The sequence below is a fragment of the Equus quagga genome, chromosome 19 (genome assembly GCF_021613505.1).
Source record: "Equus quagga isolate Etosha38 chromosome 19, UCLA_HA_Equagga_1.0, whole genome shotgun sequence".
In the NCBI taxonomy this organism is placed as follows: Eukaryota; Metazoa; Chordata; class Mammalia; order Perissodactyla; family Equidae; genus Equus; species Equus quagga.
In genome coordinates, this window is record NC_060285.1 from 626505 (window position 1) to 653860 (window position 27356).

Consider the following 27356-nt stretch of genomic DNA (forward strand, 5'->3'; position numbering starts at 1 on the left):
TCAGCCAATGGGTCGTCGCGGTCGTCGCGCCCGCGCCCGGTGGAAGTCGCCAGGGACCGTTAGCAGTCAGTGGTTGGCAGTTGGCGACCGTTAGCGCGCCAGCAAGCGAGGCAACGTCATGCCTGGCGCGCGTGGCCTCGTGGTGGTGGGCGGAGCTCGGTGGGGACGGACAGCCTCTCGTAGTCCCCGTCGTAGGGCGAGGACTCGGGGCTGTCAGGTGGCTTTGGTGGATGTTCTTGATCAAGTTGAGGAAGTTCCCGCTTGTCCTGTTTTTCGCAGTTATCAGGCATGGGCGTGGAATTTTCTGGAAGGCTTTTCTGCATCTATTGAAACGATCGCGTGGTTTTTCTCTTTAAGCCTGATAATAGGGGTGCATTGTGTTGATCGCTTTTTATGGCAAACCACCCTTGCTTTCCTGGGAAACTCACTTGGTCTAGATTTGTTATCCTTTTTGTGTCTCGCTTGATCCAACTTGGTGACGTTTGGACAAGGGTCGGGATCGTTGCTCCTGAGGGATATTTGGTCCTTGTAATTTTCTCTCCTTTTTTGGATTGTCTGGTTTAGGTATCAGTCTAAACCTGGCCTCCTGAAATGAGAACGTTCCTTCCTCCTCTGTCAGAAAGACTGTAGGATCGACATGACTTGTTCTTTATATGTTTGGTCAAATTCACCAGTGAACTCACTTGGGCCTGGAGTTTTCTTTGTGGCAAGATTTTAAATTACAAGGTCCACTTCTGCATCAGGTTTGGGGCTTTGCAAGTTACCAATGTAGCACTGAGTAAACTTCGGTAATTTCTGTCTTTTAAGGGATTTGTCCATTTCACCCCAGGTGTCATATTGTTGGCATAAAATTGTTCATAGTATTTCCTTACTATCCTTTTAATGTCTGTGTGATCCATAGCGATGAATCGTCTTTCACTCCTGATATTGATAATTTATGCCTTCCCTTTTGTTTTTCTTCATCAGTCTAGCTAAAGATTTATCAATTTTATTGATGTTTTCAAAAAACCACCTCTTGGTTTCATTGAGTTTTCTCTATTCATTATTTTCTTCTACCCTTTTTTGGGTTTGATTTGTGCTTTCTAACTTCCTAAGACAGAAAGTTAGATGATGAATTTTAGAACTTTCATTATGTTTAATATAAATATTTAAAGCTATAGATTTCTCGAAGCTCTGATTTAGCTACATCCTATAAAATTTGACTTGTATTTTCATTTCATTTGATTTCTGATTCCTTTTGTGATTTCTTCTTTGACTCATGCCATTTTTTTTAAAGAGGTCTGCTGTTTAATTTCCACATATTTGGGGATTATCTGGATATTTTTCTGTTAATGAATTCCAATTTAATTTTGTTGTGGTCAGAGAATAAAATCTGGATGAGTTCAGTCTGTTAAGATTTATTGAGGTTTTCCTCCCTACATATGGTCTCTTTTCATGGATGGTCCCCATGTGGCTGGAAGCAATGGGTATCCTACTGTTGTTGGCTGGGGCCCAATGCGATTTTGACCAGTGTGCTTTTGTTTCGCTGGGTTGGGTCTGTCAGTCTAATTGACAGCCTGTACCTCACCTGTCCCTAGATGCACAGGATATCTATCATTCCTTCTTGAGAGTTAGGGGAGACACTCATTCCCTAAATATTCATCACTTCCTCATCTGGCGCTCATTGTTGGGAATGGGAACGGTCCCAGGGATTTGTTGGGTAGGTGGGAAGAGAGGTCCTCAGAAACAAGAGCATGTGACGCAGCGGCTGGGAGCCTCGGCCAGGCGTCCTGTCAGGGGCGCAGAGGAAAGGTGCCTGGGGCGGGAGGGATTTGCCGCGGGAGTTTCCACTCACAGGACCATCCCTATATCCGTCAGCCTGAACCTCTCCCCTGGCTTCTGGACTCTTTGACTCAGCTTTTCACAGATCTACTTGGACATCCTGAAGGCATCTTCACACCATCATTGAGGTGGGCCTCCCGGCGCTCCCTCTGCACCGCGTCACCCCAGTCCTCTCCATCTCTGAGAGGTGGTCCACCCTTCTTGTCACCTGAAGTGCTGGCCCTCTCACATCACTCTGACTGCAGATCATGGTGGTTCTTCTAAATCTATCCAGAATCCAGCCACTTCTCACTGGCTTCACGGTCCCACCTCATTCCCAGCCAGCACCTGCTCTCACCTGCTGCCCCTCAGCCTGTCCACCCAGCGGCCAGTTGCTTCTCTGCCCAGAAGCCTCCAGCGGGTCCATCTCAGAGTCAAAGCTGAGGTTGTCTTAACACCCACAGGTGCCCCATATCTAGATGCCTCACCTGCTCCTTAACCCCATGCCCCTCACCCTCCAGCCTGGCCATCTCGAGCCCTTTGCACCTGCAGCACCTCTGATCCAGCTCTCTGTGAGACCCCCCTCCTCACCTTGTGCACGTCTTTACTCAGACGCCTCCTTCTCAGTGAGGCCTGCCATGACCCCCCAGCAGCAGCCCCATTTCCCTCCCTATTTTCCATCGTAGAGAAAGTCAAGTGCGTCATCATAGAGCACACTAGTGTATTTATCTTATGGGCTCCTGTGCCCCCATTAGAACGTAAACTCCATGTGGGAAGGACCGTGGCTGGCGCAGTTCACTCTGTAAACGTCTGCTCAATGGCGAGTTATGTTGAAGCGTTGGTGGGGCCTTGGCAGGCGGGAAAGGGAGTAAGGCATTTTGGGAACAAGGGTTTGTTTGAAGGTGGTCTGAAAGAACAGGACTTGTTCTGGAAACTAGTGTTGCCAACAGAAACCAGGAAGCACGTCTCAGCGACTATGTAGGACTCTGGGGACTCGAGGAGTTTGTTCACAGTCTGACTCAAGGCGGCTTGTTTGTATTCCTTAGAAAAGAACAACTTCTGAAAGGCACAGAATCATGAAGTCTACTTAACATTTTTCTTCAATCAAAAAGAAACACGAAGTGTCCAATCCTGTCGGACCAGTTCCTACTATTTCTGTTTGTCACTTTAAAAGATAGTCAATAAAGAAGTTTGGGAGGTTTTTCAATCTGTTCAAAATCCCCTTTTCACTTCACAGGGTATAGTTTGTGAAAATTAATTCTGATCCTTCTTGCTTGGTTGAAACTCTAAGACGACAGAGCATCCCATGATTCAAAACCAGTGCTCTTCTCAAGTTTTATGTGGGTTCATGGTCTCAGGAGCTGGTTTTTCAGAATGTTTTGTTTTGAGCCATTTTACGGTTCCCGTTTGCACAAAGAATCTGTCACTGTAACCGTTGTGGCGCCAGTGTCTCTGGGTGAAGAACATTCCCATCCTTTTTCTTTGCTCAGTGAGCAGAAATAAAGGGTGCAGTGGGACACAGGGGCCTGCAGGAATCGCTGGGTCAGAATGCCAAGCCGTTCGAGGGCCATGCCAGCCAAGTTGGGGTGCAAGTGTGTATGTGACCTCGTGAAGGAGGTCTTCCTCGTATGATCGCGGGGGATGGAGACAGGCTGCTTGAAAGGATGTATAATGAGGCCTTTGAGTGCAGTTATTTGTCTCCTAAACAGAGCACGTGGTGCTCTGGCCCACTGGGATTCTGTGCTTGGTAGAATTCTCTTAGGTACACTTCTTTCTTCCGTGATGCCCGCCCTAGTGCCCATGACCTCACTGCCAGGAGTGGAACTGAGGAGGCCCCTTCATCCCTAGTGGAGTTAAGACTGAGCAATGCTCTGAGCCAGCAGTTACACAACCACCACAGAACTTTCCAGGGCCCCCAGCTTCATCTCCTCATTGAAATTCAGGCAGTGGTTCTCCTCCCCTGGCGTAAATGCAGTTTTGCTGGGCTTTTGTTCATCTGTGAATAGTTCTTGCTGGAAGCCCACGGCAGGATGACTCAGTAGCGGGGAGCCCCTCACCCAGAGACGGTGCTCCCATCGCAGAAACAACCAGAAGGTAAGCACACAGACGTTAAACCATTAAGTGGGTGCGTATTTTACCATCTCTTGTTTAGTTTCCACCTTGAGCAATTTAACATGCTCTGAGTAACCAGCACGTCCCGGGACTCATAAATGGAGCTGCTAAGGGAAGGGAGAGCTGGAATGTACTGGAGGACCTGGATCAACGAGACACTTAAAGCCTCAGATCCCGCCCTGAATCCAGACTCCTCAGGTCACTGAGAGAGTGATTGTACGCACTTGTAGAATTAAGTGCTTATTTTCTTCTTCCAATTTACAGCACTTCTGTATGAACAATATTTCTTTTATTGAAAACAAGTTAAAAACAAGTGTTTATTGAAAACAACTCATTTTAATTAGAGTTTTTTCAGAATGATCAAAAATAAATGATGATTTTATTACAGACAACAAAGGAAAGCAGAGGAGACTGCGAGCTCCAAGCACAGCTGTCGGGTGGGCACTATCAGTGTCTGTCCCTAGCACCATGACGCGGGAGGAACAGTGCAGGGAGGAGCTCAGCTACGACCGGCTGCCCACCCTGGATCGGGGAAGGCCAGACGTGGGAAGCCGCACCCCAGACACCAAGCCCGATGCCCTGCCGCTGTCATCAAGGCTGCCCTCTTGCTTCAGCCACAGAACATGGGTCTTCTCTGCGTTGATGGGGGTGAGTGGCTCCACGCCAGGACCGTGGAGGCTTCGCCCCCCTCCCCCACCCCATCCTCTATGAGGTGTCCCCGGACCTGGGTGTCCTTCCTAGGTGGCATGGGAAAGAGCAGCTCCCGGTTACTCCTGCTTCTGGAGAGCCTTGTGGGCGCCCATGTGCCTATTTTGCTTGTGTTCTCTGAATTATTTTCCTGAATTCACGGGCATCTATTGCACTAGTGCCATGGCCTCCAGGCTGTGGCTGCCCTGTGTCCCACCAGGGTTGGGACAAGCCGGGGCCTGCGCTGACCGTCTGCTGGGTCATGCATCACTCCAGGGCGGCTTCCTGGACCCTCAACTCCTCGGGGTGTCTGGAGTCGGCCTGCAGAGAGGGGAGGAGGGCTGCGCTCTCAGGGTGGATGTCTGGCAGAGGAAACAGTGGGACAGGCTCCTGAGGTGGGAGGCGGGGTCTAGTGAGAAGAGCAGGCCGAGAGGCTGGAGGGACGGGGCCAGCAGGGAGCTGGGGCACAGGCATGGGGGGACCAAACATGAGGGGACTTTCCTGGGGTCCTGAATGTGCGTGGTTGCCTGGGGATGGGCCTTTGGACGTCCCCCTCTGCATGTGGGACCCCAGGGCTCCATGTGGTCTGGGCTGAGAACCAGGATCCAGGCTGAGACCTCACCCTTTCTGGAGGCCTGGCCTCCGAGGCCACCCCCGCAGCACCCCCATTGGTCCTGTCTGCCTTCCTCCCCAGCTGTGGCCCTATGCCATGGAGGCTGGAACCTCCGCCCTCCCTCCTGTTCCTGGGGTGGGCGGTCAGCCCCCTCTCCATCCCTGGGCGCTGGAGTCTGTGCCCTGCCCCTAGTAGCCTGCAGCCGCAGCGCCCAATCCTCCCTTAGGTGTGCACTGTGGTCTCTTCTACCCCCAGGCCCTCAGTGCTCCCATCACAGCGGCCCGTGCACAGCACCCTGCCTGGACCCAGGGTCCAAGTGACTTTTGAACATTGACCCACCCCCTCCCCAAGCCTCACCCTCTGCCATAAGTTTCCATCTTTGGGACCTGCCTGAGGCCTGGGCGCCCCTCACTGCCAGGAAGCCCTTGTGCTGCAGCCCCTGACTCAAGCAGTCATTTTCCAGCTGTCCGCTTGCCTTAGCTTTTACAGAGGGAGTAGCAGGGGCTGTTTGCTGAGCTCTGTGCCTGGACCTGGGGATGAGGATCCTGGGGCTCCTGAAATTGCACATGTTGGGGTGAGGGTTTGTCTGGGGAGGGGTGCCATTTCTTGCTTTAAATTTTGACAGAACCCCTTGCTCTCCCCTAAATAAGTGTTGAGGCCCATAATCTGACACTGGGACAAGGGTGGGCCATGGCCATCCTTCAGGGAGGATTCAGGTCTGATGGGATCCAGGTGAGGATGTCGGTGTTGTCCAAACAGAGCTTGTTGTGGTCAGAGGGCTGGTTGTTCCACCCTCTGACACAGAGACACAGCTGCGTCGTCCCCTGACTTGTGCTGCTGTTCCACAGAGTTGCCTGCTTGTGACCTCGGGGTTTTCCCTCTACCTGGGAAATGTGTTTCCCTCTGAGATGGATTACTTACGTTGTGCTGCAGGCTCGGTAAGCACTGCCCCTCCTTCAGGACCGAGTTCACTGTCGAGCATTTGAACTTTTTGCTTTTCCCATTGCTGCCGCTTGCTCCTCATTCAGAATCTCTTTGTATCACTTTAGCTTCAAAGAGGATTCATTACTTTTGACAACAATTGATGAAGCAAGTCTGAGTCTTACCCCGCAGACTCCTGGGCCAGAAACAGCACTTTGATCCCTACCGCCAGCAGCAGGCCATTCTGTGAGCTGGGAGGGAACCCGCCCCTGTGGTTTGGGGACTGCACTCCTCACCTTCTGGACTCATAGAGTGCCAAGGCCTTGGTCCTCCCGGGAGAGACCACCAGTGACCAGCCAGGCTGAGTGCAGGGTGCCCCTGGGGTCTCGTGGGGCCTCTTGCCCACCTGCTCTCTGGCTCCAGCCTCCCTGCCTGGTGCCCCCACCCCGACATTGCTGGCCTGTGCTCCCTTAGAACAAAATTCCTTCACAGAACTTGACCCACTCCCTGCCCTTCTTTCCGGAAACTTCTAGGTGGCCCTTTGTCCTCACCACTGGAGCAGCCCTCATTGGGGGATCACAGTGGCCTCTGACCCAGCTGGCTCCAGGGAAACACCGACCTAGGCTGGATATCCCAGCAAAATCCTTGGCAGAGCTCTTCACCCTCAGGTGACGGGCTGGGGAGATAAGACATGTGTCCTACCAGCTTCCTATCGGCCCTCGTGGCAAAGACCCTGGGACTCCCTCCAACCACTGCCCTGCATCCTGCAGGCTCTGCCCCCCAGCTCATGCTGCTCCCGCTGCAAGCAGGATCTGCAGGGGTCCCATTGCCTGCAGGAGCAACGTGGGCATGCCTGTTGAGGCCTGAGCCAGCCCCGCTCCGTCCACCTCACCCCAACCCTGACCCCCATGCTGGCTCTCTGCCTCATCCCTGCTCCTGGGGGTTGCAATGGGGGGCCTCTGACAAGAACCCCCAGGGGCTCTTGACCCCTGAACATTTCCACTTTCTTCACACATAGATGCTTTTCCCTTTTGGGGTCATTCTCAAGCTAAGACAAACCCTGGTCTCGTGGGATAGGAAGTGACATTCTGGCTTCCAAATGCATCAGCTAGAATAGTTTTCATTATTGAATGTCTTTTTCATCTCATCAAAAATTAAAACTTTTTCCAAAGTAGATTGTTTTGAAAGACCTGGAGACCTTTCAACGTCCAGCAAAACCCCTGCATTCACTGGACAGGCAGCACCTGTTTTGCTGACTTGTCTTGGTCCTTCTGGAAGATTAAGCATTACAGTGTGTTATTTTCAGGGTACAGTTGTGACCAGTGGGGACACTCAGGTGATGGACCATCAGCTCACTGAGCTCTGGTTTCTTTTCAGTGCATTCCGTCTGCAATTGTGAGCTTTGCTGTTTCGAGGAAAACCATCAACGTGGTGAGTCCAGCTTTCTGTCCCATCTCTGTAGACGTGGGGGCAGCAGCATGGCTCACAGGCTGTGGAAGAAACCCTGATGGAAGGATGCAGAGGGCCGGTGGGTGGGCGGGGAGGCAGGCTCAGGCCCCCTGCGGGGCTGACGGGCACATGTGTGCATGTGTGCGTGTTTACGTGTGCACACACACACGTGCATGGATGGGAGGCGCTTCCACCATCCACAGCAGCTCTGTGCTCCCCACTGTGGAGCCTCCTGTGCCCTCCCTCCCTCTGTCCCCATGAGGGGCGGGAGGCCTGAGCTGGTAGGGCACCCCCTAGCTAATTCTTATATGTCACAATCTCTAGGATTTTTTAATTAGTGACCTGGAATTTGGTTTAATGTTAGCTTTATTTTTTTAGTTATGTGAAGGAGAATAAAACCCCTCCTGTCTTATCTTCCAGATTCCCAACTTTCAGATATTATTTGTTTCCACGTTTGCTGTCACCACGACGTGTTTAATCTGGTTTGGATGCAAACTTGTCTTGAACCCATCAGCAATAGACGTGAGTCAGTGCAACGTGAGGCGGGTCCCACATGCTCCCTTGTTGTCTCCTGGATGTGTTTTCCTGCTGACGCAGGTGCCAGGCGCTGGTCTGCTGAGGCTCTGCCCGCTGTGTGGACATGTGGTCTGCATCAGCGAGCACCGTCTGTTGGGTTGGAATGTGCAGTTGTTACAGTAAATGTGTATTATGGCTCTGGAGTTTGGAAAATTTTGAGAATTATATTTATGCCTCTGAAGAAAAGAATTGTCTTTAACTCTTTCATTGATTGCAGTGGACAGCTTTGTTGGTAATATTTTTAACATCTCTTTCACAACAGTTCTTAAAAAGTCAGCAGTAACATAACGTATTTCATCAAATCTGTGATGCCGTTGATCGTAAGCACACCTGCCTTATGTAGCACTAAGAAAAACGGAAGAGGCTTGTCGTCTAAATCGAGATGCCAAAAGAGAAGAAACTCACAGAGAAACCTCAAAACAATCTCCTGCTTCATGTAAGGTGTTGAACACACTTTCTCTAAGATCAGGAAAAGGTTGAGGTGGCCCTGAGGAAGTCTTAGGCAGGCTTACAAGGCACGAACAGTGAGCAGACACACACAGATCTGAAAGGAACAGCAGCCCACCACTGTCTGCAGAAGGGATGGTTTCTACTCACTTGACGCTAGAATTTCTAAGCACATGTAGCAGGGTTGCTGGATGTGAACATTAATGTAGAACAGTTGTTTGTGCCAGCAAGAGCAAGTTTTGAAAATGTAATTTAAATTGAGATATGATTTTATGGAAATAAATATATAAAGTCCCTGGGAATAAATGTAATGCAAGGTCTGCAAGGCTGTTTTATAGAAAGTCATGAAGCCTCACTGAGAATGACGCTCAGGAAATCCTGCCCAGTGGAGGTGGGAGCACCTCTCCAATGAGTCCAGAGTAGATGGGCCTGTGGGCAGGATCAGCAGGTTTAGGGAGTGACCAAGGAAGGGCCAGGGCAGGGATCCCCTTGAAGAACAGATTGGGGGACTCACCCCCTACCACCAGGAGTTATACAGCCATCCCAGTAGGCTGGGCAGCTGCCTCTGGCCCAGGTTAGCCCGAGCATTGGTACAGACTCAGGAGAAACCTTGCATGGGTGATCAGGAAGTGTGGGTCCCAGCAGCACTCTTTATCATAGCAAAAACCCCAAACCAAAGCAGATCACCCAACATCCATTCCGTAGGACGGTGCCCCCAGCATACACAGAATGGATGAGTAAATTGTGAAAGATTGTGACACTGTGTGCTGCACAGCTTTCTACCAAAGGGTCGCCTGTAGGCCAGCGGCGTGGCCTCCGCTGCAGCTTGTACCTGAGTCTCTACCCCACCCAGGCCTCTGCACCAGAATCCGTGGTCACCCAGATCCTCATGTGGCTCCTGCCATGTGGAAGTGAGCCATGCTGCATGAAAGTGCTGTTTCCTGCATTGAGGGTGCGCGGCCCTGACTCCTGAACCCTGTGGAGGAAACTCAGGCCCATTACGTTGGGACCACTGGCGTCAAGAACAGTGTCTTGTCTGAGGACACACACACAACATGATGTGCAAGCCGTACTCAGGAAAGGCCGTGTGAGCGGGTGGGAGACGGACTCCACCCTACCTCTCCTCCTCGCCCGGCCTGGGATCCAGTCCTCCGAGGCCTCTCGGGCAGCCGTCCCGCGTCAGCAGTGCCGTGTTCTGACTTCCCAGACGGTGTTGGTGGTAGAGCTTCTCCGTCTTCTCCTTTTCCTCTGTGCTTGAGGATCTGCCATCCTGCTGAGTCTGTGCCACTGCCACCGCTAACATAGCTCGGGGCCCACGGTGGACACCGCCGTCTCCCCAGTGTCCTTGAGGGATGGAGGCAGACCAGGTGGCTCCCACGTTCCACTCCCACAAACAGTGCAATACAGACATGTTTCCTTGGGACGTGTTTCATGAATCCTCCTCAGATTCAGTTTAACAGAGAACACGGCTCAGTCCACACCCTCACTACCAGCTCACAGCTTCTCCGGCCCGCAGCCTTCCCTGCATCTGGCACCATCAACTTCCTACCGTTTTCCGGTCAGATGACATGGCAGTGGCTACTTGTTCTTTTAGTTCCCCTTCTCTAGTCACTGGCACTTCTGAGCACCTCTTCTGTGCTTTCCTTCCTGGGCTTCCTTCCCTGCCGCCTTCCATCAGTCCAGGTCCCCTGGTCCTATGTAAACCGGGCTGTCTCTTGCTGGTTGAGTTGCAGGACTCACTGCTGCTTGTTGGTTTATCTGGGACGAGGCAACACTGCACGGTGGGGCGGTGGTGTGTAGTGAGCCTTGATGGCTCGTGGGGGCACCTGCTCTGCTTCACCGTCCTTCTTCAAGGTTGGCCTCTCTTACTTCAAGCATATTTTAGGATGAGTTTATTGAGCACCTCAAAAAATGCAGCTGGAATTTCATTATGATTATTTTAAGTTTATGGATTAATTTGTGAGAATGGACATCTTTCTTATGTTAAGTCGTCCCCTCTGAGAACTCAGACTGTCCCTCCATTCCTTTCTCAGAGCACCAGTGTTTGGTGTGTTCTTGGCTGAGTCATCCCCAGGTAATTTACAGATTTCATTGCTAGTATGAATGGTGTCTTATTTTTCAAATTCTATTTTCAGATTGATTATTGCTGGTGCAGAGAGAGGCTATTGATTTAAATTTTTCCTTTATTTTGACATATTTTAAAGTTGAAAAGAGTTTGCACGAATAGTACGCAGAGTTCTTGTGTACCCGCATCCCCCGGTGGCAGTGTCTTACATAGTCAGAGTCATCGTCAAAACAGGAAATCAACCCTGGGGCTACCTATAAACTCGGGGAAAGCCCTTATTCAAATGTGTCAATTTTTAAAAATAGATTTCTATAAGTCGATTTTGTGTCTGGAAACTTTGCTGAACTCTCTTATTCTAATAGTTTTTCTGTGGGTTATATTAGTTTTTCTATGTAGGTGACCACGTCGTCTGCAAATAATGCATTATTTGCAGCATTCCCCTCTCAGTCTTTGCCTCTGACTTCTTTTTCTTTCTTTATAGCTTTGGCCAGGATCTCCAGCAAATGTGGCAAACAGTGGTGTTAGTGAGAAGCTCTGTCTTACTCACGATTTATATGGATTGGATCTAAAGAGCTCCCATTACGTTACTGTGTAACTTTCACCAAGTTAAAATGTTCTCTTCAAGACCTGCTTTGCTATGAGTTTTTCATTTTAAAAATATAAAGATGTGTTGAACTTTAATAGTTATTTGTTTTTGCATATATTGAGATTATCTTTCCTCATTTAGCTTGTTAAATTGATAGATTTTTCTGATGTTGAATCTTTCTGTCCTGGGATAAACCTTACCTGGTCACAGTGGTATTATTTCAATGTTCTGATGGGCTGGCTAGCTGGTATTGTGTTTACGATTCTGCACCAGGGTTCCTGACTGAATTGGACCTGTGTTTCCTCATCTGGTTTTGGAATCAAGGTTATATTGGCCTCATGAAATGAACTAGGTAGCTCTTTTCTGTTTTTAGGAACAACCTGATGTGATAAGAATGCACTGTTTCTTGAAAGTTTTTAACGGGTCAGTCTCACCTGTAAAATCATCTCCATCTGGGGCTGGTGGTGAGGGGAGATAGTCATTATTAGTCTTAAAGTTTTCTGTTTCTTCTTGCAAGTTTTGGCTTTTACACACACACACGTTTTTTTTTTTTTGCTGAGGAAGATTTGCCCTGAGCTAACATCTGTGCTAGTCTTCCTCTACTTTGTATATGGGATGCCACCACAGCATGGCTGATGATTGAAGAGGTCTGTGCCTGGGATCTGAATCTGCAAACCTGGGCTTCTGAAGCGGAGTGCACAGAACTTCAACCACTTGGTCACAGGGCTGGCCCCTGGCTTTTATATTTTTATCAAAATCATGTCCATAGCATCTGGGTATTCAAAATTATTATCATATAGTTGTTCATAATATTGCTTACTATTTTTAATTCATGCCATATAGTTATTTCTCCTCTTCATTCTAAAATTTAATTTTATCTTCACTGTGTCTGTCTTATATGTTTTCAAAGGACCAGCTTTTGCTTTAACCTCCTTCAGTTTTGGGGTTGTCATTCTCCATTTTATTGGTGTCTGTTATTTTCTTCGTCCTTGTGTCTTTGGGGTCGCCTTTTGGTCACTGTGTGACTTCATGAGTTGGAGGCCCAGTTTCTTGACCTCAGCCGCCCATGTCCTGATAGGCGTCTGGCTACATAGTTCCCTCTTGGCGCTGGGTTAGTGTGTCCCAGATCTGACACGTTTTCATTGGGTTTGAAGATTTCCCCTTGCCCCTCCACAACCCCTTCCCACCCACTGCCTCCTGTCTATGTCTGGAGGTGGCTGTGTGGGCTGGTCCACTGGGCGCCTCACCCTCTGGCCTCTGTGGGAGATACGGGCTGAACATTTGAGAGAGGTTGGGGCATTGGTTCCGCTGGCTCTGAGCCCTGTGGGGTGTGGTTGGACAGGGGCTACTCCTCCACCGAGGCCATAGCCCTGCTCCCAGGCCTCCCGCAGCTGCCGGAGTGGGCTCCGTGACTACTCCCTCCCCACTCTGGCCACAGTGGACGCTGCGTCCCTTGTCGGTGTCCCTTCACCCCTACCAGACTTTTGTAAGTCACCCTCTCATTGCACTTTCTCCAGTCCCTCCTCTCGGATGTCCACCTGCTTCTTGCCAAGACCCTGATGACACAGACATGTGGGATTATTTCTAAAAGTCATCCATTTATTATTGATTTCTAATATTATGTTACAGGCAGAATGCACAATCTATAATGTACTGATTGTTTGGAATTTGCCCAGATTTGTTTTGTAGCCTAATGGATGGTCAATTTTTGTTAATGTTCCACAAATGTAATAAAAGAATGAACATTTTCTGTTTTATTTTGCATATAGGGTTCTGTAGATCAAGCTTATTAATTACATTTGTTTTTAAATGTAGATATTATTATTCAGGTTTAGTGAGGCCAACAGAGCAGGAGATGACTGCCATTGAAAAGATAGTTTGTGACTCACAGTTACCAAGACGGGGATACCATGGTGGGAGGCGGTGGGGGGGGCACACGAGGAAGCACCAGGCCGGCCAGGGGGCAGAGGGGAGGGGCACGTGGGCAGGAGCCTTTACTGGCGTTTCCACAGGAAGGAACCTACAAGGCAGGGTGAGCAGGCTTAGGACTGGCTCCTCTGATGGTTTCAGGACTCAGGGCAGAGGGCTTTCCTTACCTGTTGGGTACCTGACCCCAGGTGCTGAGGACTGGGACGGGGCCCTGGTGCAGAAGCCCCACAGAGGAGGGGTGGGCTGGGCTCTGGACTGGCTGGTTGTGTATCAAACAGTTAGATGGACTTTTTTAGTGTATAGCTCTATGACTGTTGACATAGGTACAGGCTCACTTAACTGCCAACACATCGGGATGTGGAAGAGTTCCATCACCCCACACCTCCGGTGTCTTCAGTTTTGGGCAGTTACACATAGAGCTCCTAGAAATGTGCACAGATTTTGGTGTGAATCTCTTTAGAGTAGATACCCAGGGAGGGCAAACCACCAAGGAAGGTTTAGATCAGAGGCAGCAGATGGCAGCCCCAAAGGCCAAATGCAGCCCTCGAGCTAAGATTGGTTCAAACAAACAGAAAAAAGACACACGTGAGCCAGGGTGGTGTGTGGCCCACACGCCTGGCATCTGGCCTAGGACAGAGATGTTGCCTAGAGCTTTGAAAAGGCGTGTGAGCCTGTCACTGGGCTTTTCCACGTTTACGGGATAAAGGTGGAGAATGCGATTTCACAGACATGTGTGCTCTCCTTTGGCAGATAAATTTCAATCTGATTCTGCTCCTTCTGCTGGAGCTTCTGATGGCGGCCACAGTGATCATCTCTGCACGGTCCAGCGAGGCACAGTGGAAGCAGAAGGTAGGTCTAGCTCTGTGCAGCACAGCCAAAACAGCAGATGTCGCAGTGCTGAGTGGCTCACACCCCCCACAGCAGGGCAGGCGCCCAGGACACTCACCCGTCCGGGTGCGTTGGGCTGCAGCAGGCCGTCCAGGCAGCCCCAGCTCTGCGGTCTCACAGAGGCTGAGATGAAGATGCACCACCACCTGCTCCAAGGTGTGATTCTTATCAAGTAACCCCTCCGCCCCCAGCAGAATCACACGGAGAGACCAAGTCTGCTAAAAATACCACCTAGTAAACTGGGATTGCGGCATTAAACATATTTTTATATGCAGGGAAAATGTCTGTGTTTGAACTTCTGCTCTTAAGCCTGAAGATCACCAGCAACTTCCAGATGCTCATATTTCAGAGCATCACCTGACAACAGCCGGAACACAGCCAACCTGTGCCTGGGAGCTGGGCGGTGCACATGCCCCACCCCAGCAGCATATTTGAAGTCACTGTGTCACTGTGTTGCTCATGACTTCTTTTTTTAGGGTTCCATCTCTGACAGCACCAGCATTTTGTATGAAGTGACATTTCCTGCTCGGGTTCTGAAATCCTATTCAGTAAGAAAATCTTTCCTTTTCTTTCTCCTTATTTTGTTTTATTTGGGGGAGGTATGTGGTATATATGGTATGGGTGTACACATGGTAACACACTCTGTCCATACTGACACCTGCTGTCCCCAAGTAATTCTTCAGCGCATCCCCTTTTGCTCTCAAAAGTATCCTGGTTTGAAGGATAAATTATTTGGGCACGTTCTCTTGTTAACTCTTTTTTAATTCTTTTACACCTTTTCCAATTTTTTTAAAGTGTACTTATTCTGTTACTGAAAGATCTGTGGAAAGCCTCTCTGAGTGTGAGATTTCTCTTTGCAGATTTTTGGAGCCTCTGTTTTTAGTTACACACAAGTTTAGAATTGTTTCCCAGTGAATCTCTTTCTCTTTTTTTCATCACATAGCAATTCTCTATCTTTAATAATAGTTTTTGCCATAAAATCTATATTGATTGGTTTAATTTAAGTACATTAGTTATCTTTTGGTCAATATTTGCCTGATGTACCTTTCTCCCTCTTACTTTCAGCTTTTCTTGCCCTTACATTTTGGTGTGTTTCTATAAACATCCTACAATTCTATTTCACTTTTTATCTCATCCATCATTCTGTCTGTGGCCTTTTGACTGATCACTGATTCCTGATGTGTTTGTGTTTATTTTTGCCGTCATTCGTTTCTATTTTCTATGTGTTTTCATGCCCTTCGTGCCTTCCTTTGAATTGGTGGAAGCTTCCTTCCTTTACCTGCTAATTTTGAGTCAGAGATTATGCATTTGTCGATATTCTCTCCGAGGTTATCCGCAACGTTTCAGCATGAGCCCCTGGGACGCACCCTGCACCCTCCCTCCTGCCTGCAGCGTTCACTGACACCTGCGTGATGGGGATGCTGGGAAGCCTGTCCCACTTCCCCTGGGTGATGTGGCTCCGTGGTCTGCCCCTCCAGGTCATTGAGGTGATTGCTGGCATCTCCGCCGTCCTGGGAGGGGTCATCGCCCTGAACGTGGATGACACTTTGTCGGGCCCGCACCTCTCAGTGACCTTCTTTTGGATCTTAGTGGCCGTGAGTACATCCTGGGTGGCCCTTGTCGTTGTGGCTGGTCAGGCTTCGTGGTTACCAGCTGCAGCCCCAGGCTACTCTCATTAAGCCAGTCGTCACTGGTCTTTAAGCTCAGTTTTGGTGGATTTTGGGCAAGAAAGCAGCTAGGAGAGAAGAGAGTGGCAGAGTGAGTGCCTGCAGGCAGGATCCTTGCTGGCCCCTTGAGGAGGAATTGGTAATCGAGGATTAAACGAGTCAGTGGGTTAACTGCTATATATTAACTGCTATTGTTATTTTATATTTTTTGTATTATTTTTTCCTAAAAAATACTTATTTTTATTACTTTATGTAATTTTATAATATATGATATTTATATTGTTTTATAATATAATATATTTTATGAAATGTGATATGTTTATATTATTTTCCTTTAAAAGCTACTATAGTAAATGCTTAGCACAGAATCAAGGTCAGGTGAGTGCTTAGTACACAGTTGCTGTTTTACTTATGGTCTTTTCATCATTTTATAAGTGATACTAAATTTATGGTTAATTACTTACATAATTTAATGTTTAACGTGTGACTGAAAAGCAGCCTGTGAAACGCTCGGCCCCCAACAGCAGCCTGGTGCCTCCCGTTCAGGTCCGTAGCCTCCACTGGTGGGGCCCCTTATGTGTGCGTGGAATAGTTCAGATAGACCCCTGCACACCCGAATTTTCGCAGGTCACATGACACACCGAGAAACCACAGTCTACCTGTGCTTGTGCTTCTGGACGTCGTCACCATACAGCTACTTAGCAGTATCACTGTGTCACGTGGTGACGCCCACAGAGGGGCCTGGTTCATCCACACTGTGTCCAGCTGTGTGGGGTTTGCATTTTTCTCCTGTCACCTTGTACAAGTGAACGGGCATCCTTGGCTCTGTTCGCGTGCTCCTCTACCTGAAGCTGCCTCAAGGGCATGGCCTCAGCTCTCACCACTTGCCTTTTAACTGCACATTCAGCCACGGGGAGACCAAGGGACTGATTCTGGGCTGGAGCAGCCCAGGGTGGACGCTGGGACTGGACTCCTGCTGCGTCCTGGGATACAGAGCCGCGTCCTGGATGCCCATGTTGGAACTCACTGAGCCCCTGACCTGATGGCTCGAGGGGCTCCTGAGGACAGCAGCCCAGGGAGAGAGCCAGGCAGGGTGGGGCATGCGGTGGAGCACTCACCTGGTCAGGGCAGCTGCCAGTGCACACTGGGGTGTACAGAGCCGTCCTCTGTGCCTGCCCAAGCGTGACTGAGAGAGGAGGCGGCGCATCTACACGTCCCACCTTGGAGGTAACATGGAAGCACCTGGAATGGCATTCCTCGTTGTTGAGGATGGAGACCAAATGCTACCTGCAGGTTCTTAACGAAAGATACTCGTCCCGCAGCATGCTCCTGTTAACATGCTCAGTGACCTCGGTGTTTCCTGTATGTCTGTGCAACCTTCTTCCCCAGATCCATCCTCCTCCCAGGCCCCTCCATCCCTCCCGGCCAGCCTCGGCCTCTTGCTCTCCCTCGCTCCCCACCCAATACCCTACCAACCAGGTGCTACCCTGTCGTCCTGGCCCTCCCTAAATCCACCCGCCACTCCCACAGCTGGGAGGAGGGGAAAGGATGCGGGGTGGGCCAGTCACTGCAGAGCCCCCCTAACCCAGTGGTCAGTCAGCGTGGTGGGTGGGGGTACCTCCCAGTATCCTGGGAGGCACGTGTCTGCTGAGTCTGACCACGAGGAAACACCAGACTAAGCCACACTGAGGCCAGTCTGCAGTGGCTGGTGCTCTCCAGAAACGTGAGGGTCAGCAGCTGCCTCCCGACCAGAAATCAGCAAACACGACAAGGAAACACAGAGTGTCACAGCTGATGGGATCCTGAGCTGAGAACAGGACTTGGTTATGACCAGGACATTACTGCACAAGTGGGAGGACACAGATTCCACGTCGGATAATGCTGTTGAATCTGCATTAACTTTCCCCACGTGGGACTGAATTGAGATGGCAGAGGAGCGTGCCCTCATCTCCACACACATGGTGTTTAGGGCGGCTCCCACTGTCCGAGAACGGATGTGGTAAAATGCCCACAACCAGCGACTGGCTCTGGCAGCGTCTTTTCAGAGTTGAGATGAGTTGCAGTCGAGGAACACAGTGTACAAACCTCAGAGAAGCACCCTGCCTTCCATCACCTGTCTGGCCGGCCCTGATGCCCTGCAGGCAGCCCCACTCTGTTGGGAGGAGCATGGCTCCCATCGACCCAGAAGAGCACACGTGTGAAATTTGACTCTTGAACTGTCACCTCTGAAGTATTTCTTTTTTCTTTTCTCTCAGTGTTTTCCAAGCGCCATTGCAAGCCATGTGACAGCGGAGTGTCCCAGCAAGTGTCTGGTAAATGAAGCCCCATCCCCATCCCACCCACTGAGTGGTGCCAGGGCCTGGCTTGTCCCTTCCATGGCTGCTGTGTGATGAGGCGCCCACCGTGGTGGCAGCCACGGGAACCGGGCTGCAGGGCTGCCGGGCTGGGCAAGGCAGTTGGAGTGTCCAGGGATGGGGGCAGGCCTGGGGAAGCCTCGCGACTGTTCCCAGGGCTGGACAGTCTGTGGAAACAACCGGAAATGAGCATGCTTGGCGTGGAAGTTGGGAGAAACTCCTGTGACTCAGCAAAGAGGGGAGGAGGAGCCCAGGCTCTAGCTTCGTCTTGCGTCTTGTCAGGTGGCCGGCTGTTTGACAGTGGCCGCCACTCAACCTGGCCGGAATGCCCTGCAGTGTGAGCGTCCATGCTCCTGTGAAGTGCGGCCTGGACACTGGCTGTGTGGCCTCTGAGACAATCTGGGCCTCACTCCATGATGTGAGAAGAGTCTTAGAAGGCTAAAACAATGGGTTTTTGGGCAGCGGGAGGAGGCCATCAATTCCTAAGTGTTATTTTTTTCAACATGGAGTGGAGAATTTTGCATAAATTGGGAAAACCCACATGACACAGCAGCATGCTTTGAATTAATGGGCAAACCGAGCTCTGTGCTGAACCCAGGCACATGCACTCACAGGCGCACATCAGGTAGCTGACCAGCGGTCCCTGTCCCCGCGGCAGCTCCCAGACCTGTGGGGACGCCACAGCGCGCTCTTGTCTGCTGTCCGTCAGGTGGAGGTGCTGATTGCCATCTGCAGCCTCACGTCCCCGCTGCTGTTCACAGCCTCTGGATACCTGTCGTTCAGCGTGATGAGGATCCTGGAGATCTTTAGAGACTACCCACCGGCCATCAAGGTGTGTGCTCTCCTGCTTTCTTTTAAAGCTCTACAGACATGGGGCTGCTGTGCTCGTGTGATGTGGCGCTCGTGTGAGAAGAGGCCAGGGCTGGCTTTGCAGACAGCCTGCCTGCGTGGAGCTGGTTCTGTGTGGAGCACGAGGCTTTTCTCTGTGGACAGCCAGGTGTCTGTACCCCACTCTCTGACACCCATTTATCTCGCTGGCTGGCGAGGCCAGCTCTGCCCCAGCCCTGTTCCACTTGGGCTGTGTCTGTCTTTGTAGCTTTGGGACATCCTGCCCCGTCTCACTGTGGCCCTGAGCTCAGCCAGACACCCCTTCTTCACACTGACCCTGAGTTCTCTTGCCCTCTCTTCTTTCGGTCACGTTTTAGGATCTGTCATTTGTCAAGTTTCATGAGACCCTATCGGAATTTCCATTGAAAATCCATAGGTTTATGGGTCAGTTTGGGGAGAATCGAGAGCCTTTCTGGGCGCATGCACCTTTAACCAGGACGGTCTTTCAGTGACACTTCATCTTCTCTCACACACTCAGGCACAAGTGGCTGGTTTATTTCTTAGATTCCTTGCATTTTTTCCAGTATAGGTGGTATTTCCCCTAAATATTTATCATGAGACATTTCAAACAGAGAAGTTGATGGGGCTGGCCCCATGGCCGAGTGGTTAAGTTCACGTGCTTGCTCTTCTTTGGTGGCCCAAGGTTTCGCAGGTTCGGATACCGGGCGCAGGCCTAGCACCGCTCATCAGGCCACGCTGAGGCAGCGTCCCACGTAGCACAGCCAGAGGCACTCACAACTAGAATATACAACTATGTGTTGGGGGGCTTTGGGGAGAAGAAGAAGAAAGAAAGAAAGAAAAGAAAGATTGGTGACAGATGTTAGCTCAGGTGCCAATCTTAAAAAAAATAAAAGAAGTTAAAAGAATAGTGCAGTAAACCTGAGGTTCTCCAGTGGTGAGGGCGTTGCTTCTACAGGTGTGTGTTTACACTCACAGGTGGGCAGAGTGCACACACATGTCATTTTCAGAAGCATCTGAAAATGAGTGGCAAGTGTTTGACCACATGAGCCTTCACCCTCAAATACCTTGGCATTTCTAAGAGTAAAGAGAGTCTCCCACACACCCGTAATCCCACTGTCACACCTAAGATGGCTAAAATTATCCCGTGGTATCTCATCCAGTTTCCAGGGATCATCCCAAGAAGATGCTTGTGGGCTGAAGTTTTCGGAGCAGGAGGCGGCTGGGGCCACACTTGCCCTCTGGCCTCTTCCAATCAGGACAGTCCCCACCTTTCCCCGTGACTCTGCCTTTTTGGAGTCCAGGCCAGTTGTCTGGGCGATGGTCCCACCTGTGGCTCTGTTTCCTGTGGCGTCCTCAGGAGTGAGTTCAGGAGCACGTGGTGTTATGGCCTATGGTTCTGCGGCTGCTGCAGAGTGCCCCAGAAAGGTGCACTCGCGTTCCCTCTCGCAGTGGGGTCGGCCTGGGCACCATGCAGATGTTCCAGCACCTGTCACCTGTGGCCTAGCACTGACGGCTAGTCCTTGCCTGAGTCGTTTTTACGTTGAGGAGTGAAATGAAGTGATCCAGGGCTCACTCCTGCTCCTATGTGAGCTGGCCCGCTCATGTGACAACAGCACTCCTTTTCCTCAGCGCCCCACAGGGACTCACAGGTCGTCATGATTTGCTGAAGCCGTTGTCCTCTGATGCTTAAGTTGACACGGGCGTGGCCGGAGGGAGCACTTTGCATCCCTGTGCCCCCTGTGCAACCCGGTCAGCCTCTCCATGCAGACACTGGAGACGGCCCTGGCTCACTGCGTTGTGCCCCACCTCAGCCACACCCCGGCCCTTTGGAGGGACGACATGTGGAAATCCAGATCTGGGGGCTCATGTGTTCATTCCTTCTGCAGTGTCATGGCTTCTAAGCCCTTTCAGTGGAAGAACAGAGAAATATATATATATATATATATTCAAAAACCTGAATTTATATTGGTATTTCCAATTCAAATGTCACATTTTATGTTTTTTTCTTAACTTCCATTATTTTATATCTGCATCCTTTTTTCTTACTCCAAAAATCTTGTTTCCTGATGATATTGAATATAGTTACTACTTTACCATACAAGACACACAGAATTTTCACAGTTACGAGACCAGTATCACTACCAGGGGCACACCTGCCGAGTGAGGTGGCAGCTCCCTATCCCACTGAGGAGGCTGGTCCCTCGCTATGTGGACAGTCCCCTCTGTGTGTGCCTGTGCTGTTGATTTGATACACAGTCAAGTTTAATGGTTTTGGTTTGCATTCAGTTGCAGGGTTTGATGCTTTTTTGCTTTTTAATAGCATTTTTGAGTGTATAAAACTTTCACATGGTTCAAAAGTCAAACTGTTGCCCTCCATTCTCAGAGGAGTGTGGCCCATCACTGGCTCCCTGCTCCTCTTGCAGGTGCCGGCTTATTTTCATTTTCCTTCCTTCTTACAGAGCAGCCCCCACACTCTAAACACCTCTCTGCATCTTGCTTTTTCTTTCTCTTTTTAGACTTACTAATCTGTCCTGGTGTTTCCCCAGGACCCAGAGGCGTCAGAGCTGTGTCCTTTAATCACGAATGCACACTCCAACGTGGCCCAGCCCGCCCGACCAGTCCCTGGTGATGGAGACAGGGTTACTCCCAGCCATCTGCTGTCAGGAATGACGACTCTTGGTTTCGAGTCTGTGTGGTGCATCTTTAGGACAGTTAGCTAGGAGAGGGGTTGCTGGGTCCCAGGGTAGATGCTTCTAGGGTTTGTTAGATCTCAACAAATCCCCCTTGCGGGGGTCCCATTTCCTTGTTTTTCTTGGCCCCACACAGGGTTGTCACACTGAGTTTTGTAACACGGGTGCATCTGTACTGTGCATCTCTTTGAATGTGAGTGGTGGTGACAAGTGCCTAGTATGATGGTGTTTGGGTGTCTTCTCCAGGAAATCCTGTGAGTGTCTTTTCCCCATTTTCTGGTAGGCTTTGAGAACTCTGCTAACATTAGGGAGACCAGTCCTCTTAACAAAAATGCAAATAATGGCCTCAGCTTGGCAGTTGTTCATTCTGCTTGTTGTGATTTTTGTCATGTGGAAGTTTTTTTTGTTTTTATGTAATTAAATTTATCAGTATTCTCCTTTGTTGCTTCTGGGTTTAAGTTGTAATTAGAAAGGCTAGTACTTGCGTTTCCAGCTGGAGTTTATCCTGGAGCTCAGCATAGAGAATGAACCCAACTTCATCTTTTCTCAGATGGCTCTTCAGTGGTTCAAACACCCTTTATTAGAAAGCCCCTGTTTTCCTCAGTCGTTCGAGGCGCCGCCTTCGCCGCGTGCTCAGCCTGTCTGGCTGTGGGCCTGCTCCTGCCCTCAGCCTTCCCCGCCGTCAGCGGGTCGTGCACGTGTGACGTGCGTCGGATTGTGGCGCGTCCACGACAGGCTTCACCACCCGGCGGTCGGTGCCCACACTCACGCTCTGCTCGGCAGGGGTGGGCACCTGGCCTTTGTTCCTTGTTTGCTTTTCGGTGTTAATTCGAGAATCCACTTGCCTGGCTCCAGAAAGTCCAACGTTGCAGTTTTTTATTATTGGACTCGCCATTAACTTTATACATTAACTCGAGGAGAGCTGTTATTGTTTCTTTTTTGTAGCGGTGATACTGTATGGGTGTTGGGTTCTTTTTTGTGTTACCATTCAGTTGCTTTGTATTTTGGAGGCTGGGACGGCCACCTGCGTGGCGCGGGGCGGAGTGCGCGTGGGGTGTGCGTGGGGCTGGGCGGGTGCGTGTGGGGAGGGGAGTGGGGCGGGGTGGGGTGCGCGTGGGGAGGGGCGGGGGGCGGGGCGGGGTGCGTGTGGGGTGGGGTGCACATGAAGCGTGGCATGGGGCGGGGCGGGGTGCGCGTGGGAGGGCGCGGTGTTTTGCCGGCGTCTCTGTGGCTGCTGGGGCTTCCTCTGTGGTCAGTGAGGAGCGGGCGCGTCTCTGGCCAGCAGGAGTCTGCGGCGCCCCCCCCCCCCCCCCCCCCCGCCCCTGTCGCTCGCTCTGGTCTAGGGCGCTCCTCAGACCCGCTCCTCTCCAGCAACCTCCAGCCTGAGCTGAGGCTTATCCATTGATGGCGCCTGTGTCCTGGGGCCCCGGCATGGGGTCAGTCTCCTTCCTCCGGCTCAGGGCCCACCAGAGCAGACTGCCAATCTCGAGAGCATGTTTCCTGCTTATACATAACCGGTCGCTTCTGTCCCATACGGACACCCTTGGTGTGGCCACCAGTGTTTTTCCTGGCTCCCTCGTTGACCCGAGGCTGTTGGGGGTATGGAAGACTTGACCGTGAGCAGCCAGCAGTATCCGCAGGGCTTGGCCGCCTGCGGGTCGTTTTTGTGCCTATCTGTGAAACCCGGGACAAGAGAACTTATAGCAGAATTGACGTCCTCATTCTCGTTCGCTGACCGAGTGATGGCTACTCGGTTGTGAAATGATAGCCCACAGCTGGGCTGGAAGGGCCCGAGAGTGAATGTACCTGACACTGTTAGACATAGACTCACTCAAGGGCTCGAATTCCACTCTTTGGAAGCGGGATGTCCACAGGCCACGGGCACAGAGAAGCTTTTGCATTGTTTCCTTGGTTGGAGTGGGGCCTGGGGCAGCCGAGAGCCAGGATGGGGCGTCAGGGCACTGCGCTGATGCAGCTTGTTTTCATTGCCAGCAATCCTACGACGTGCTCTTGCTGCTTCTGATGCTGGAGCTGCTGCTACAGGCAAGCCTCAACACAGGCACCGTCCTCCAATGCGTGAGCTTCAAGGTGGGCGCGTCCTGGGACGCCACGCAGCCTGGCCAGCAGGAGTGCCCGTCGGGAGAGGTGAGTGGTCTTGGAGAGGGCAACCTCCCTGTCCGGGGGGGGGGGGGGGGGGGCGGCCACCAGGGCCCCATGCAAAATGACAACCTACCATTGCTGACTTCTTTCAAGACCGTGTGTCACTTTGTATTTTTTGAAACACTCCAGAAAAATCTTGAAGAAGTAAAACATACAATACCTTTTTTAAAGCTAGCTAGGGAAACACAAATTCATTTCTGAAAAAATATTAAGGCCTGAATGCTTTTAGTTTTACTCTTAAAAATGTTGAAGAAAACTTTGCAAAGGTTTGAACAGGTCACAGAGGGTCCTTTTCTGGGCCCTCTTGGGGACACGGCTCTGCTGGGAACAGGTCTCCCATCCAGCTGCCTACAGATGTGGCATTAATGACCTCTGGTGGCAGGCTCTGGAAGGAGTTGCACCAGCCCCTCTGCCAGGCTCCAGGCTACTTGGATGGTACTCTCCCCAGGGCCTGCCTCTCATCCCCCCACAACTGAAAGCCTGGGGGGTCAGCGTTGCCATCAGGTGCATGGTGCCCTGTGCCCGGGAGGCTGCTGCAGGGCCCTCCAGGGCCACTGGGGTGGACGGGATGCTCCTCCCATCCCTGATGGCCTCATGTCCTGCTCCCCTGGGTTCTGCACAACACCGGCTGGCAGCCTGGAACACACCTGGCGCTGCTGGCCTCTGGGCCTTCGTACTCGCCGGGCCACTGCCTGGGCTGATCCCCGCTCTTCCTAGGGGTGTGCTCCTGCCACCAACCCTTCCTCAGTGACCTGGATGTTCCCCATCCTTCCCAGCACTGTTCCTTCGTCACACTTCTCAGACATTGTCATTTTCATCCAGCTGTGGTCAGTCTCCTGTGGGGGTGGCTTTGTCCCCAGCCCTATGTGAGATGGACCTGGTTCTGTGTGGGGACACCAAGATGCAGAGTCAGGTGAATGAGTCCTCCCACCAGGTTCCAGAACTGCCACTTCCAGGGGCTCAGGGCCGGGCCCAACAGCTGCCTTAGTGTCCTCCTTCCCTAGGGGTCAGGCCCTTGGCTGCTACCTTCACACCTTCTGGGCCGGGTCAGACCCCTTCTCGGTAGGGTATCCGTCCCCTGCCCCCAGGAAGAGCTTGGAGGTCCTCACCCTGCCCCTCCCCCCCGCCCATTTATTCTCACATTGTGGAGTGTATCATTCCCACAGTCAGTGAGTATTTACTTATTGAGTACCTGCTGGATGCAGACACTTGCTCTGCCACTGCTGGGATGCAGCCCTGCCCACGGGGAACCGGCAGGAGGAGCAGGTGGGGATTCCACTGAGGTCCTCCTCGACTGAGGCAAGTGCCCACCCATGGCAGCCCCCACCCCAGCCCAGCCTCCATTCCTGTGGAGGACGGCAGAGACAAAGTGTGGACGTGGGCAGAGGCACCCGCACCTGTGAGAGAGTGGAGGCGCAGAGGCCTCCATCTCCCTCTCTCTTTCCTCCCCCAGGTCCCTTCTTTCATGGCTGAGAAAAGCTCTCAAATTGATGGAGCTTTCCTCCCTACCCTCCTGCACATGGCTGGCCGTGGAGAAATAACGCTTTGCCTGTCTTGGTCACAGGTGTCCAGAAGCCCCCTGAAGGAGTTTGACAAGGAGAAAGCCTGGAGAGCTGTCGTGGTGCAAATGGCCCAGTGACGCGGGAGGGGAGCCTGAGCGTGGGCCGGCCTGGCCCCAGCACCCTGAGTTGCAGACTGGTGTCCCCAAGCCCCTCCTTTCCAACTCGCCCTTCCCCTTGTGAGGGTGGGCCGGGCTTCAGGTGGTTTTCACTTGTTATTAGTTTAATTTTGAAATAGGCAAATGTTGACCATTTGTGCTTATTGGATGGTGAGTTCAGTGCTCCCAACGTGGCCCGACCACAGGGGCAGTGGCTCCGGCCCCCAGGTGGGAAGGGGCTCAGGGTGGAGCTGGACCATCCAGGCGCTGCTGTTCAGGGAGACTTGGATCTCTGGGTTTCCATTTTGTGGCCGGCTGCCCTGCCCACTTTGGTGAGCACATATTGTATCCAGCCAGTAGACACTCTGTGCTCAGCCCTGTGTGGATGCACCCATTTTGGTGTTTCTCTTCCGAGAGGTGCTCAGATGGAGGAGCCAAGCCTGCTGGGCACTGTCTCCTTGACCAGCAGCCCCACCCCCTGCACAGGGCTCTGCCTACGTGAATCCATGGTCCCAGCCTGCCCTCCCTTCTTACTCAAGCCAAGTTATTCAGGAAGGACCCCATCTGCTCAGTGGCACTGGTCTGTGTCCGCATGTCCTGCATGGCGTGTGGAGACCCAGCTCAGCAGCTGCTCAGTCTGCACATGTCCCTGGGTCCCCAGCTCCTGAGCCCGATGTCAACACCCACGCGCAGATGGACCCCTGTCTGCTGTGACAGTGCAGCGTTCTTTGGGTGGGGCTGTGTCTAAGGCTTTGAAAACCAGCTGGACCACTTCTCAGTGTCTCGATGGCCTTGGGGACCTGGGCAAGGCTGGGCCCTCTCTCCTGCCGTGGTGGCTCTGCTCCCACTCCCAGTACTTGGCTAGAGTGCAGGAATCCTCACAGGCGTCCCGGGGCCTTTTCCAGTCCTCTGTCTCCTAACAAGTAGGTACCTAATCCTTACTCACCAGAGATCTATCCCAGACTAGGCGTCCCCTCTGTCTGCCCCTGCCCCCTGCCAGACAGCAGGGACGGTTTGGGTGTGAGAATAACATTTGTTTTGGTTAAAATAATAGCCAAGAATTAGTTTGTGTGCCATCTTCCTGTCCCTGAGTTCACCTGGAATCTTCTAGAAGAACTGTTAGCTGAGAAGGGCTAGTAACTCCAGGAGTCGGGCGCCCTTGTGAGAGCGCAGTGTCCACGGCTGTAGGAGTTGCTTTCGGGCAGCACTTTCATCGCAGGGGTTGTTTTTTTCCTTCTGTAGCAGGAGGTGAGCAGCACCGTGCTGGGAGACGCTAACTTTGCTCTTTACTAAGTTGAGGGACATTCATGCAGCCTTGGGCTGGCCGTCTAGACCTGGTGAGGGGATTCGAGGAGCCTCCCTGGTTTCTCACTTTTGAGCAGGAGTGACTGGCTCCAGGGTATCCTCACAGCACTTGTGACAAGTGGGTCATCATTTTCAGTCAGACAGCAGGAGCGCAGGTGAGACACTTGAACGGCGGGTACTCTGACGTTGCTCTGTGAGGGGCCAGACCAGCCCCTCTGCTGTCCTCGGCAGCTGCAGAAAGCAAGGACAGTGTGAGGGGCTGGGCTGCAAATGCCTTCGCCATGTCCCCAGCAATGTGCACGCAGGAGGCGGCTCTCCTGCAGACCCCACAGCAGCAGGGCCACGTCCCTTCCCGTGGCTCCCAGCAGGTGGCAGCTGCTCTGGGGCCTGCGATGGGAGCCCCAGGGGCAGCGCGGGCAACGCTGCATCTTCTTGGGGTCCGGAAAGCCTGAGTCTTAGAGCCAGAATTAGGTGCCCAGGGCTTAATACTGGCTCGCACTTTCTTATGTTAGAGAGAGCTTGAAAACTCCAGACAAATGGCATTTAAAAAACTTATAATTCTGTCTCTGTCAGTTGACATTTTTGTTTGACACAGTTTAAC

The 27356-nt window shown here is 51.7% G+C and overlaps 1 protein-coding gene across 2 annotated transcripts; it reads left to right on the plus strand.

Moving 5' to 3' along the window:
* The first annotated feature begins 27 nt into the window (after nucleotides 1-27).
* MLC1 (modulator of VRAC current 1) lies at nucleotides 28-27356 on the plus strand. 2 transcript variants are annotated; one of them, XM_046646344.1, is made up of 12 exons: nucleotides 28-3894; nucleotides 4301-4560; nucleotides 6061-6150; nucleotides 7511-7564; nucleotides 8003-8104; nucleotides 13936-14034; nucleotides 14550-14621; nucleotides 15552-15668; nucleotides 17996-18052; nucleotides 18804-18926; nucleotides 23626-23778; nucleotides 25358-27356. In XM_046646344.1, the coding sequence occupies exons 2-12, from the start codon at nucleotides 4381-4383 to the stop codon at nucleotides 25430-25432; spliced, it is 1122 nt and encodes a 373-aa protein (XP_046502300.1). In that variant the 5' UTR covers nucleotides 28-3894; nucleotides 4301-4380; the 3' UTR covers nucleotides 25433-27356. The 2 variants fall into 2 exon arrangements, with proteins under 2 accessions (XP_046502300.1, XP_046502301.1); XM_046646345.1 differs by lacking the exon at nucleotides 6061-6150 and having other exon boundaries at nucleotides 986-3894.

Coding starts and splice junctions, on each gene's coding strand:
- MLC1 (XM_046646344.1), top strand. CDS start 4,381: ATGACGCGGGAGGAACAGTGCAGGGAGGAGCTCAGCTACGACCGGCTG. Junction 15,669..17,995: donor TCTTTTGGATCTTAGTGGCC/GTGAGTACATCC, acceptor CTTTTCTCTCAG/TGTTTTCCAAGCGCCATTGC. Junction 23,779..25,357: donor AGGAGTGCCCGTCGGGAGAG/GTGAGTGGTCTT, acceptor TCTTGGTCACAG/GTGTCCAGAAGCCCCCTGAA.